This window comes from Branchiostoma belcheri, unplaced genomic scaffold, assembly GCF_001625305.1.
Source record: "Branchiostoma belcheri isolate BF01 breed outbred unplaced genomic scaffold, Haploidv18h27 scaffold100, whole genome shotgun sequence".
NCBI lineage: Eukaryota > Metazoa > Chordata > Leptocardii > Amphioxiformes > Branchiostomatidae > Branchiostoma > Branchiostoma belcheri.
The window spans coordinates 1,010,255-1,023,065 of NW_017802381.1; the positions used below are offsets into that span (position 1 = coordinate 1,010,255).

The window sequence follows — 12,811 nt, forward strand, 5'->3', positions numbered from 1 at the left end:
TATTTTGCTAGTTGTATTCTAGTAATTTTATTTTATTTGCAAATCAGAAAAAAATGAAGCGGCGAATCCGTTAACCAAGAAATTAAATTGGTGTGGCCTTACTCATGTTATCAACAGCAACAGGCTCAATGTCAACTTTTTTTTGTAAGACTATCCATGAATAGTTTCATCAGGTTGGTAAGACACTGAGTAAAAAGACTTCTGATCCAATCACAACCAATGCTTCACAGCAGATGTTTTGATGGCCGTCTGTCACCTTCCTCAGGGCAATTCTGACTGGTTCACATTGCATTACAGCACGGGTGTCGCTGCTGTAGATGCATTCCCAAATATACAATATTTACATATCTACACATATGCATGATTACAGGGAAATGTATCTACAATTTTGTAAGACTCTTGTTTTGACACATTTATGTCAGGGGTGCCAGAGTATACAGTGCAATTTTACGGAATACAGTGCAAGTTTACTAGTACAGTGCAATTTTACGGAATACAGTGCAATCGTATTAGTATACAGTGCAATTTTACGGAATACAGTGCAATTTTACTAATGACGTTGAATCACATGACTTGAGCCCTGCTTTCCTTCAGTTTCAAGATGGCGGATGCCGCTGACTCGCATATTTCTGTCTTTTTCGAGCGAATTCGAAATGATCCTTGTGTAGTAACATGCCCTGTGTGAGGTATGTAGTGATTTGATACTCTCCAAGCAGAGGTTTGGGTTTTGGGGGTATTTTTAGCGTGTTTTAGGTCTTTTTTTATCGGGGTTTCTCTTTTGCACTGTAATTTTTTTTCCCACCAAACCCAACTTGGTGGGAAAAAAAATTCAGTGCAAAAGAGAAACCCTGATAAAAAAAGCCTAAAAACACGCTAAAAATACCCCCAAAACCCAAACCTCTGCTTGGAGAGTAGTGATTTGACTAAAGGTTTATCTACTAGAACGGTCCAAGTTCGCGCAAAAAACACAGAAAAATGTGAGTATGCTCCATCAGTGGCATCCCTGGAAAGTCGGGCCCAGGTTACGTCATTCAACGTCATTAGTAAAATTGCACTGTATTCCGTAAAATTGCACTGTATGTATATTACTAATATTGCACTGTATTCCTTAAAATTGCACTGTATACTAATACGATTGCACTGTATTCCGTAAAATTGCACTGTATACTAGTAAACTTGTACTGTATTCCGTAAAATTGCACTGTATACTCTGGCATCCCTGCAACCACAAAAATCCATCCGTACGCTGACAAGCGGACTGAAGTGGGGTGCACATGTTAATAATATCACAACTAAGGCGAAACAGACATTGGGAGTGATTAAACGTAATCTGTGGGCATGTCCAACTAGAGTAAAATCACTTGCATACACGTCACTTGTAAGACCGAACCTAGAATATGCTGCGACAGTATGGGATCCATATACAAAGAAAGGCAAAGACAAATTGGAAAGGGTACAGAATCAAGCTGCAAGATTCTGTATGAACAACTATGAAAGAGGTGCTAGTGTCATGGAAATGAAAAGAAACCTACAGTGGACCTCACTGGAAGACAGAAGAAAGATGTCCAGACTATGCATGATGTACAAAATGACTAATAAAATAGTGGATGTCCCAACTACTAAGTAACTAATACCAGCCCAGAAGAGAACAAGAAATAGCCATGCATTCAAGTACCAGTCTGAGAGTTATCAACCAAGGATTGAGGTGTTCAAGAATTCATTCTTTCCTAGAACTATCGCAGAGTGGAACTCACTGTCACCAAGTACAGTAGGGGCATTGTCAATAGATAGCTTTAAACAATGTCTAGAGCTAGAAGTTCAAGGGTTAGGTGTAACAAGTCGATCGGTGTAATATAGCCAGCTGCTGCCGCGCCGCGTGCCTGCGAAGCTGGTGTGTTACGCCGAAAGGTGGTTATACCGGCTATACAGATACACTGATACAGATACAGATGTACTGTTTATGTAATACATAAACAGTACATAAATGTGTCAAAACTATAGTCTTGTCACTGCTATAGAGATAAAGGAAATTTTGTAGATTTAAAAGTATGGTTGGAGATTAAAAATAATAATAATAACCAACTGCCATTAAAAAGGTTTCTTTACCTGTATCTCATTGGATAAGAAGATGAGTACAGAGTATTGTGTAGTTCCTGCTTGGAGATTACTAAGTCAATCATTCGCTGGATGTGCCTCTGTTTTGTATGCTCTTGTTCCTGCACTTTTGCTTCCAGTGTACCCTTTTCTTGCTTGAGCCTGTTGATGCTTTGTTGCCCATCATACAGTGCATGCTCCAGGTCCTTCACTTTGGCATCTAGCCAATCCCATGCTTTCTGGAGACTGTTGATGTTTTCTTGCCTTTCATACAGAGTACATGCCATATTCTGCACTTCATCTTCCAGCATTTTTTTTTCTTGCAGCAGACTTTTCTTGTTTTCTTGGCTTTCATACATTTTATGCTCCAGGTCCTTCACTGTGGCCTGTAGCATGTCATTTTCTTGCAGAAGGCATTTTATCTTTCCTTGATTTTTATTCAGTGTACATGTCATAATCTGCATTTCAGCTTTTAACATTTTATTTTCATCTTGGAGGCTGTTTATGTTTTGCTCCCTTTCAGACAATTTGGCTTCCAGCATGCTCTTTTCTTCCAGAAAGCTGTTGAGGTTTTCCTGTATTTTATCCTCAAGAGAGACAATTTTCTTCACCTGCCCCTCCTCCTCCTGCATAGCTTTCTGCAGCAGCTGTCTCATGTTCTTATTCATGTCCTCATGCATGACTTTGATCTGGTTCATCAGTGAGGGTGTTGGGGATTCCCTATCCTGTCTCTCTCTCTCTCTATCCTGGTTTAGATTATTCTGCTGCTGGTTTCCCTGTCCCAGGGGTGGGCAGCAGTCGGCTGTTCTGGACACCTCGCATCCAGCTGGCTCTGTCCTGTGGGTCTAGTTAGTTGTGTTGAAAGTTTTTATTCAAGGCAAAGCAATAAATTTTGAGATTGTGAGAAGTTTAGGTACACATTTACTAATCATTACGAAACAGATTAGGATGCTAATCAAACAAAAAGTTTGGTATTTTAAAGGAGTGCAAAAAGTGTAAATTGTCATGATTTCGATTTTATCACAAAATATTAATTAAACATGTTCTTCAATATATAAGAGTCCTATCACACTTTTGCATATATCAACAAATTTAATTCGTTATAAAAAATTCAATTTGCAGGTTATGCTCAAAATTTCATAATTTTTCTATTGTCATGTAGTATTACTACACATACATGTTCAGTATCAGGGTGAAAGGTACAAAGTTAAATTCAGTAAGCTAACTTGGTACAATACCGGGCAAAGTACAAAGTACAAAGTTGTACGAAGTTATGACGTAAGGGATCATGACTTGGCCTAGGCTAACTAGGCTAACTAGGCCTTAGCTAACTTCGTACTGGGGCCTAGCGTACGAAGTACGAAGTTGTACGAAGTTATGACGTAAGGGATCATGACGCGGCCTAGGCTAACTAGGCTAACTAGGCCTTAGCTAACTTCGTACTGGGGGCCTAGCGTACGAAGTACGAAGTTGTACGAAGTTATGACGTAAGCATCAAGTGGTGACGCACGAAGTTAAAGTTGATTTCATTTTGTTATGACGTAAGCATTACGTGACGCCTTTGTACAAGGCGGCCGGGAGGGCGTCCGAAGTACGAAGTAGGAAGTTGGATGTGACATAACGGTTACTTTAGTGTAACATACATCAAGTTTTGTCCACAATCAATAAACAATAATAAAGATGATAAAAGATAAAAGATTGTCTGTTTCTGTCAACTGCCTTTTCTAGAAGATTAGTAGATAACGAAGTATGAAATGCAATATCATGATAAACTAGACTAATAATGGATAGATAGTGACTGATGGTATCCAGGTCACTGCAAAGACAAATTGATTTAAAAAGGTAATTGATTTAACTAGGTTCTAAGAACGCATTCGGAAACACCTGGCGGTAATGACGTAGTTATCAGTTGGTGATGTACGTAGAAAGAAGGTATACTAAGAAGATAAGAATTAGGGTTCTATATACGTTAGGGTTCTAGAAACATCAGTTGAGACATTTGAACTTGAGAAGTTGTATTGTCTTGAAGGATGATTTCTTGAGAACGATGTTAGGGGACATATTTCTCGGTATCTTTTCAACTTTATATCATCGTACAACTTTGTACAACTTTGTACAAAGTTAAGTTAGATTACATCATAACTTCGCACAACTTCATACTTCGTACGCTACCCCCGGCCCTCCGTACGAAGTTAGATTACGTCATTACTTCATACAGCTTCATACTTCGTACGCTACCCCCGGCCCTCCGTACGAAGTTAGATTACGTCATAACTTCGTACTTCGTACGCTACCCCCGGCCCTCTGTACAAAGTTAGATTACGTCATAACTTCGTACAACTTCGTACTTCGTACGCTACCCCCGGCCCCCTGTACGAAGTTAGATTACATCATAACTTCGTACAACTTGGTACGCTACCCTCGGCCCTCCGTACAAAGTTAGATTACATCATAACTTCGTACAACTTCGTACTTCGTACGCTACCCCAGGCCCTCCGTACGAAGTTAGATTACGTCATAACTTCGTACAACTTCGTACTTCGCCCTCTGTACAAAGTAAGGCCTAGTCATTTCTAACTTCTTACAACTTCGTAAATATAGAATACAACACGGGGTATTCCGTATCGCCCGAGGTATTGGCCCGACCGCGGGTCGATCCGACTCGCGGGAGGGCCGGGACCGAGGGCGATGCGGAATACACCGTGTTGTATTTTATTTATATCATACCCACCCAAGAAAACACGCCTTTCAATGCAAGATGAGCCAAAAGTTGGTACCACTAAACCCTAAAATGCAACGACATCAATTCCAACGTCCGGATTCTGTATTCGAATTTTCGAAAGGGGCACACGGGTTCCGGACCGGGCCGTACCGTAAAGTACGGCCCGGTCCGGAACCCGTTATCGAACGTTATCGCGGCCCGGGTATGATATAAAACTTCGTACCTCCCAACTTCGTACCTTTCACCCTTTCACCCCCCTTGGGTGGGGAAATGGATACAGACTGGCCAATTTGATACTGTCTTACCCCCACCAAAAGATCTGCTTGGAGATTAACAGGGCCCTAATGAGTAAAGACACATGTATATTATTAATCTCACCTTTTCTTCATCCATTGTGCTCTTCCTGATCCATTTTTTGTCCTTACTTGCCTCTTGAAGATTGTCATCTTCAGAGTAATCCTCTAGATTTTTAAACTGATACATAAAAATAAAACAAAAATTATAAATGAACTATGATTTTATTTAGAACAGGACCTGGTTGATAGTTACCTCAAATGAATTCTTAATATATGATATTGTATGTACAAACGCATCTAAGGCCAAGGAAAAAAATGTTGTGTTTCCTGTTTCCCCGACCAACCCTAGAAAAAAAATGCTGACCCTAACCTTTTTTTTTATGGACCCCTGTAAGGGACATACATTTTGTACAAAGTTAACTAATGATTTTTTTATTTGAGCTGATCGACCATTTCCATAATTTTGTAGCTTCTTGATCTGACACCTGAGTGATGAAACAATGTACAGTCTGTTTTCCAACATTGACATTGAAAATATAAGTGCCCCCATGCAAGTTTTACTTTCAAAATTGTTAAACTATATTGTATTTAAGTTGGATTACTAGAGATCGCCAAAGTGTAATAAAAAGAGAAAAAAAAGATAATCCCTATACCTACCCTAATTTTTTCAGGACTGAAACAGGAAATTTAATACAACATTTCTTTTCCTAGGCCTAATGTGTGTATGTATGTATGTATGTATCCATATTTATTAATTTATATTCATACAAACATACATACAATATCATATGTTAAGAATACATTTGAGGTAACTGCTGTATCAACCTGTACCTGGTCTTGTTCTTAATAAATAAGTTTGATGGTAATGACACGATGACAGTTTATTAATGAAAATATTTACATGTTGTAGCTTTATGTTGTGAAGTACTTGTACTTAAGGTGCATGAAAACAATCAGAGTGTTGCCATAGCATTTACCTCTTCTTGAAATTGTGTGGACGGAAGGTCTTGTTTAGAGGGGGGGCCACGATGAGCTGGCATTTTGGAACAACCTGTATGTACAAACAAGGACATTATGTAGGGAAGCCCAGGGCACAGAATAAGTCCCCATTCATCAACGTTCGACTCAATTGGCACCTATATATGAATAACCCCTTTATTGGCATATATACAAAGTTGCTGCAAGCAACCCCCTATTATATTGTTAAACACCAAAAATTCGGAGCACCCGGACTTTGTTTGGAGTGATGTTGAACATGATGTTGAAGAATTGTAGGCATGAGCCATATAGTTACATACATGTACATTATACATATGATGTATATGATGCAAATTAGTCAAGTAGCTCCTGTTGTTTCAGTTTCACTTTCAATATCAAATCCACATATATCTTAGACCGTGACACCTACTGGCCATGGGGGAAACAAGAAGTTAAAGAGGCAACATATGGAAGAATGTACAACCCTACCCTCAACAGGGAAGGGGGGCTACGGGTCGATCTTTCCGGCACTTGATATTTGGCACTCCCAGCCCTGAGAACAGACAACACTTAAGCTCCTGTTCTGAAACAACAGGAGCTACTTGACTAATTTGTATCATCCTTGCCTTGGCTTGTCTAACTTTTGTTGCCTTTTGGACTTTCAAAAAATTTGTCTTCACTTATTTGCATAGGCCGATTTCTGTACACTTTATTCCATAAGCGAGAACATACAACGTCATGTACAATGTATTCATCAATACACAACCATGTAGTAACTCAAATACTGTTTAGATAGTAGTTTGTAGTAAGTAAAGTTTTGTAGTATTGTTGTATTTAAAACCTCCTTGCACTGTGTTAACTGTTATGAGTACACATTCCTTGGCATACTGGTACATGCTACAAAATTTGAAGGAATGATTAATTCGACAGGTACCTTTAGACATGTCAGGTAACACTTCCTCCAACATGGCGCCTGCAAAGAAAAAGTTATACCCGGGACTATTTTTTCATAGCTTCATGGTTCAGTGCACTTTGTACCTCAAAGTCTTGGTCACATGATATCCAATTTGCAAGCAGGATATAAGTTACATGGGGATTCCCCAAGTGGCTCAGGGTAGTAAAAACAACTTGTATAGACTTTGAACATTGACTAAGAAGAATTCGGAGATCTCACACCTCCATGAAATATATGAGTTTTTACCTCCATGAAAAATGGAGGTATTGTTTTTGGCGCGTCTGTCTGTGTGTGTGTGTGTCTGTCTGAGTGTCTGTCTGTGTGTCTGTTGCCACAGATTTGTAGTCAGCATAACTTCATAACGCCTTTATGGATTGTGATGATATTTGGTATGCTGGTGAGTCTTAGGAAGACGAAGGTCAAGGTCAAATATGGGCCTCCTGGTGGATGACCTTGGTACTGCAGCAGAACTTCCGGTTTTTGTATCTTTTGTCCTGAACATGCTATGGTCTTGAATTTTTGGTGACAGATTTTCCTGTCAGGAATAAGTGGTGTGAGTTTGGTCCCCCTAGCAGCTTGTTCTGGAACTGCAGGGGACCTTCGGACGAAATCTTTGAAAGTCAATAAGTCCAGATAGGAACAACGTATTTTCATCATTTTTGGTAGGTAGGTAGCTGAGAGAGAGATGTACATAATTAAATGCAAATTATGCAAACGAGGACTTTATTTGCATAATTAATGAGGAAATTCTATAATTACAATGTTCAGGACAAAAGATACAAAAACCAGAAGTTGTGCTGCAGTACCAAGGTCATCCACCAGGAGGCCTATATTTGACCTTGACCTTCGTGAATGCATGGTGTAAAGTAGACAGTATATATTATTAATAACTCTACCCACTATGGGAAGCATTCAGAACCAAAGTGTCCTCGTGTAATACATGTAAATTTTTGCATGTATTGTGCCAACATGCCGTCATTCTTTTTTGTATTGGTCTTCTTGTTTTTATTTTTATTTTTTGCCCACCCGCTCCATTTTTTCTAGAAAAATCCGTTAACCAAGAAATTAAATTGGTGTGGCCTTACTGAACAATTTTGTTGTGACCAAGGAGGTTAAAAAAGCTTGGTGTGACACTGGGCTCAGAATCTTTGTCAATCTACATGTGTGTCTGGTATTTCCACTCAGGAATGAAAGAGAAGGTCAGCTGACAGTGTCTGCCCTGGATGGCACAGACTTGGTATTCACCTCTACGGCACCAGAGGGCGCTGTTGGTCTGAATGCTGTAAACAACAATCTTTACATTGGTGAGTTATATTACATACAGTTTTAATGTACTACAGACATGTGATTCTGAGGAAGGCTGTAACAACCAATCCTGCTTCAGATCTCACGTACAATTAATTTGCTACCTTTTCTGTTACCAATATAGGTTAAAGGCACAATTCGTCAACTGCCTTAATTTCAGGCACCCTAAGATTTGCCATATTAAAAAAAACTGAAAGAGATTTACTTGCTTAAATGCAGCTATCTTTGAGATTATGCACACTTCAGATCCATGCAAGTGTTCCATTTTTTGAGGCCTTGAAAATACCTTAAAGTTGTTTTAGTTACTGTTGTAGAGAGCCTTGCAGATTTGAAAGTTGATAAACATACATGTATGCATATCTGTTAGTTGTGTACTACATGTAGCTGTTACTGTAACAGGTGGTCACCCCAGCGCAGCTGTGCAGGTGTCTGCTGGGCGCTACACCTCAGGACTGGTGGGGTGTGTGGCATCGTTAGAGTTTCCAGGTGCGGGGACAGACTGGCAGGCAGCTGACCTGCAGCGGGATGCTACAGGTGGGCTGGACATCAGCAACTGTCAGGTGTGACACTCAGGAGTACAGACCTGGGCAGGGATTCTCTACCATGTTTTCTGCCTGCAAACTTGAAGAAGCCAACCATCAGGCACATACATGTACAACACTTGAAATTGCAGGTGGTAGGCATGTGTTGGTGTACTGTATGGAGCAGGATAGAGATAGGGCCAGAAGAGACTTTTAAATTAACAAACGTACAGATACTAGTTGTCTGGTTTCAATCTTAATTTAAGGCTTAGTGTTGAATGCTTCTGGGTTTTAAACTGTCCAATTGTCACCACTGCTCTTATATTCATTGTACCATTATAATACTAGAACACCAGTAGTGAGTGCGGGCCACACTTAGGACAAGTTGAAGTAGAATTGTCTACATCTGTACTCCATGAGAAACTGAGTATGGAAGCAACTTTGCATTTTTTTTTGCTGTTTGTAATGTTACGACAAATTATTATTAGGAACAAGTGACAGTCTAGTGCAATAAGTCAATTTCTCAGACTGTTGAAAATATTAAAAATTACAAAGTTTATATTAAAAGAGGACCATTACATCTGTGATGTTCAACATTTTAAAGTGCAATAATTAAAAATCATTTGTTAATGTCACAAAATTAGAAAATCATTGTGACAGTAATTATGGCTTCACCACAAAGTGGTGAAGACATATTGTGTTCCCTCATGTTTCTTCTTCTTCTCCTGCCATTTCTTTAAATCTCTGCCATTTTCCGGCCAAATAACACGAAATTTGGCATGAAGGTAGAGTGGGCAAATACCCCGACGCGTTTTTTTCATTTTTTTGAAAAATTGTTTTATTTGGGTTTTTTGGCCATTTTCAGGCAAAAAATATACATTTTGAGATCTGGTTCCCAGGTACTAAAACCAAATGACCTGAAATTTGGTATGGGGATACCTTGGACATATGTCTACAAAAACTCATTCAAGCTTTTGACATACACCACTTTAAAATTGGGAAAAATAAGGCTTTTTGGCTATTTTCGGACCCAAAATGTACATTTTTGGCTCCTGTGCCCTAATATTAAATCTGAATGACCTGAAATTCGGTATGGGGATACCTTGGACACGTGTCCGAAGAATGCCATTCACGCTTTTCACATATACCACTTTAAAATTGTGTAAAATAGGGCTTTGTTTGCTATTTTCGGACCAAAAATGTACATTTTTGGCTCCTGTGCCCTAATATTAAATCCGAATGACCTGAAATTTGGTATGGGAATACCTTGGACACGTGTCCAAAGAATGCCATTCACGCTTTTGACATATACCACTTTAAAATTGTGTAAAATAGGGCTTTTTTGCTATTTTCGGACCAAAAATGTACATTTTTGGCTCCTGTGCCCTAATATTAAATCCGAATGACCTGAAATTTGGTATGGGAATACCTTGGACACATGTCCAAAGAATGGCATTCACGATTTTGACATACACCACTTTAAAGTTATGTAAAATAGGGCTTTTTGGCTATTTTCGGACCCAAAATGTACATTTTTGGCTCCTGTGCCCTAATATCAAATCTGAATGACCTGAAATTCGGTATGGGGATACCTTGGACACGTGTCCAAAGAATGCCATTCACGCTTTTGACATATACCACTTTAAAATTGTGTAAAATAGGGCTTTTTTGCTATTTTCGGACCAAAAATGTACATTTTTGGCTCCTGTGCCCTAATATTAAATCCGAATGACCTGAAATTTGGTATGGGAATACCTTGGACACATGTGCTGCATTTGCTCTCAAGCAAATGTCGGCCTTTCCTTTGTAATTTGTTACAAAATCAGTCAGAAAGTACTGCGCAAAACCATTTTCTCAGGAACCTTGGTTTTCATGATGTGCCAAGTATTCTGTCAAATGCTTTTTAGTAACGGGAGGGGTCCTAATTCTGACCTATGTTCCATGCACACGCACATACCTTTGGTAATAGTTGGCTGACCAAAACCCGCGCAACACGAGCTATAATATTGACAGATAAAGACCACAACAATTAAAGCTGCACAGCTGTGTATTTCACTTCAGTGTAGCGCCTTGCACCCAAGCGTAATGGTTCACGAAACTTACGGCAGGTTTTTGGTCATTTTGCCGGTGGAACGTTCTATCGCTATAGGGGTGCCCTAATCCTGACCTAGTGTTTAACACAGGTCGATCTGAGAAGAGAGTTTTGAAATCATAATACACAAGTTATGACTAAAACAATCTACAACTGTTTTTTTATCCCAAACAAGTCCTCTTTTTACGATTACGCGACTTGCTCCAAAGCGGCTGTTTCAAAAGCAAAACCTGCATTTTTTACACATTCGTCAACCCCCGAACAAGCGTCGAATTCAAACAGATTTTTCACTCATCTGTTGTCAGAGTGTACAAACTAAAACAAAGTTTGTGCATTCTTGTGGTTATTTTTAGGCACGTGCTCCCATGCATAACGCCGCAACAATGATTTTTCAAACTAGTACGGAATTAGGGGTAGGTCGGAATTAGGACACCCCCCGTTAGTAGTAATTACTATCAAATTTTAGCATGCACTATTTGTATACATCATATATTGACTTACATTTATATACTAGTATAATATGTACCTGGGCCCTGACAATGTTTGATACGGGTGCTCCAGACTGGTCTGTACTTTATGGAATGTTTAGCTTTGTATTCTGGTATTAGATTTCTGGTATGTATGTACAAAATGTATATATTAGGACATGGTAAGAAGTCATGGTAAACATGTAACATACAACATTTTTAGTATGATGGTGGCAAAAAATGACAGAATCAATCACATTGTGAACCAGTAATTGATCTCGGGTTTAGAGGGACTGATGATTCAAAGTTCCATAGTTACACTGGTGCCAAAATTGTACATCAATCTGTGGTTGCCATTACGTTGATGAAGGTTAGACATCCAGGTAGCTTTCAGTCACTGACGAAAGCTAGTGGATACTAGCTGAAACGTCTGACGTTTTCAAAATCATATCCAGTTGCTTGAGTAACTGCTTTTTGGCGTGTGGTTGCCATTCTTATACATTATTTTGTACTTTATAATTTTAATAGCAATAAACTTGTTGGCAAGTTTTGTTGTGCCTTGTCGTATTCTTTTAAGACTTTCTACATGTCTTCATCCTGATTTTTTGAATGAACACTGTTATACGAAGCAAACTCATGATAAGTGTTTTTAGGGGGGTATCCAAAGACTATTATTGTACGTTTCACTGTAAACCCATCAATAACAAGCCTAGATATTGCAACAGCCGTGTAACTGTGATTAAAGCTGTACAGACATATATTTCATTAACGGTACCATTCTGCATTGAGTTTGACTGCTTAAAAGTCACAGCAGGTAATTCGCTCACTTTCTAGTAAAACGTTCCAACACAAACAGGGTCCAAACATTGGTTGTAACGTTTTGAGATTGCCATGTTCTCATTGTGTTCGCTCGTAGAGGGACCAGCGAGCGCCGTAGGCACGAGGCGAGCAGAGAAGGCGCGAGGTTCCTAGGGGGTCTGGGGACTGTTACCCAACATGCTCCCCGAGAAAATTTTGAAAACTGAACCTTCTGAAATGGCTTTTCCTGCATTTTTGCGAGGATTTTAAAGGAAAAACCACACATAACTTTTTGTTCACTGACAAATAGCCTGCGGACACTGCCCTTAGCAACAACTTAAAGGGCTGAAGTCCAAATTGTAAGCCCCGTAGCCTCCACCTCCTCAGTACATATTACTCCATCCCCCCTTGCGCAGTATACCCGACACGGCGACATAATCTTCAGCAGGTCAAAGGTGGTTGCTTTAAGGAATTGGCGGAAAAAAGAAGAAATACATGTAAAGTGAGAAGTTTTTCTATGATTCCAGCCCCGCAGGTGATACGAATCAGTCCATCTCATCAGACATTTAGATTTAGCCTTGGG

General features: G+C 39.4%; 2 protein-coding genes across 3 annotated transcripts in view; one reads left to right on the plus strand and one right to left on the minus strand.

Moving 5' to 3' along the window:
- Window positions 1-7,249, minus strand: part of LOC109473442 (caspase-8-like) — a 10,157-nt gene extending 2,908 nt beyond the window's left edge. Inside the window, exons 1-4 of one of the 2 annotated variants that reach the window (XM_019773313.1) lie at window positions 7,025-7,249; window positions 6,090-6,163; window positions 5,195-5,290; window positions 2,107-2,819 (exon numbers count right to left, since the gene is read on the minus strand). In XM_019773313.1, the coding sequence (XP_019628872.1) occupies window positions 2,107-2,819; window positions 5,195-5,290; window positions 6,090-6,163; window positions 7,025-7,058 (917 nt within the window). In that variant the 5' untranslated portion in view covers window positions 7,059-7,249. Of the gene's footprint in view, window positions 1-2,106; window positions 2,940-5,194; window positions 5,291-6,089; window positions 6,164-7,024 lie in introns of both variants that reach the window. The other variant, XM_019773305.1, reaches the window with a different exon arrangement.
- Window positions 1-9,605, plus strand: part of LOC109473286 (fibropellin-1-like) — a 41,982-nt gene extending 32,377 nt beyond the window's left edge. Inside the window, exons 21-22 of the mRNA XM_019773164.1 lie at window positions 8,231-8,349; window positions 8,750-9,605. Coding sequence (XP_019628723.1) covers window positions 8,231-8,349; window positions 8,750-8,916 — 286 coding nt within the window. The 3' untranslated portion in view covers window positions 8,917-9,605. The remainder of the gene's footprint in view (window positions 1-8,230; window positions 8,350-8,749) is intronic.
- Window positions 9,606-12,811: the final 3,206 nt, after the last annotated feature.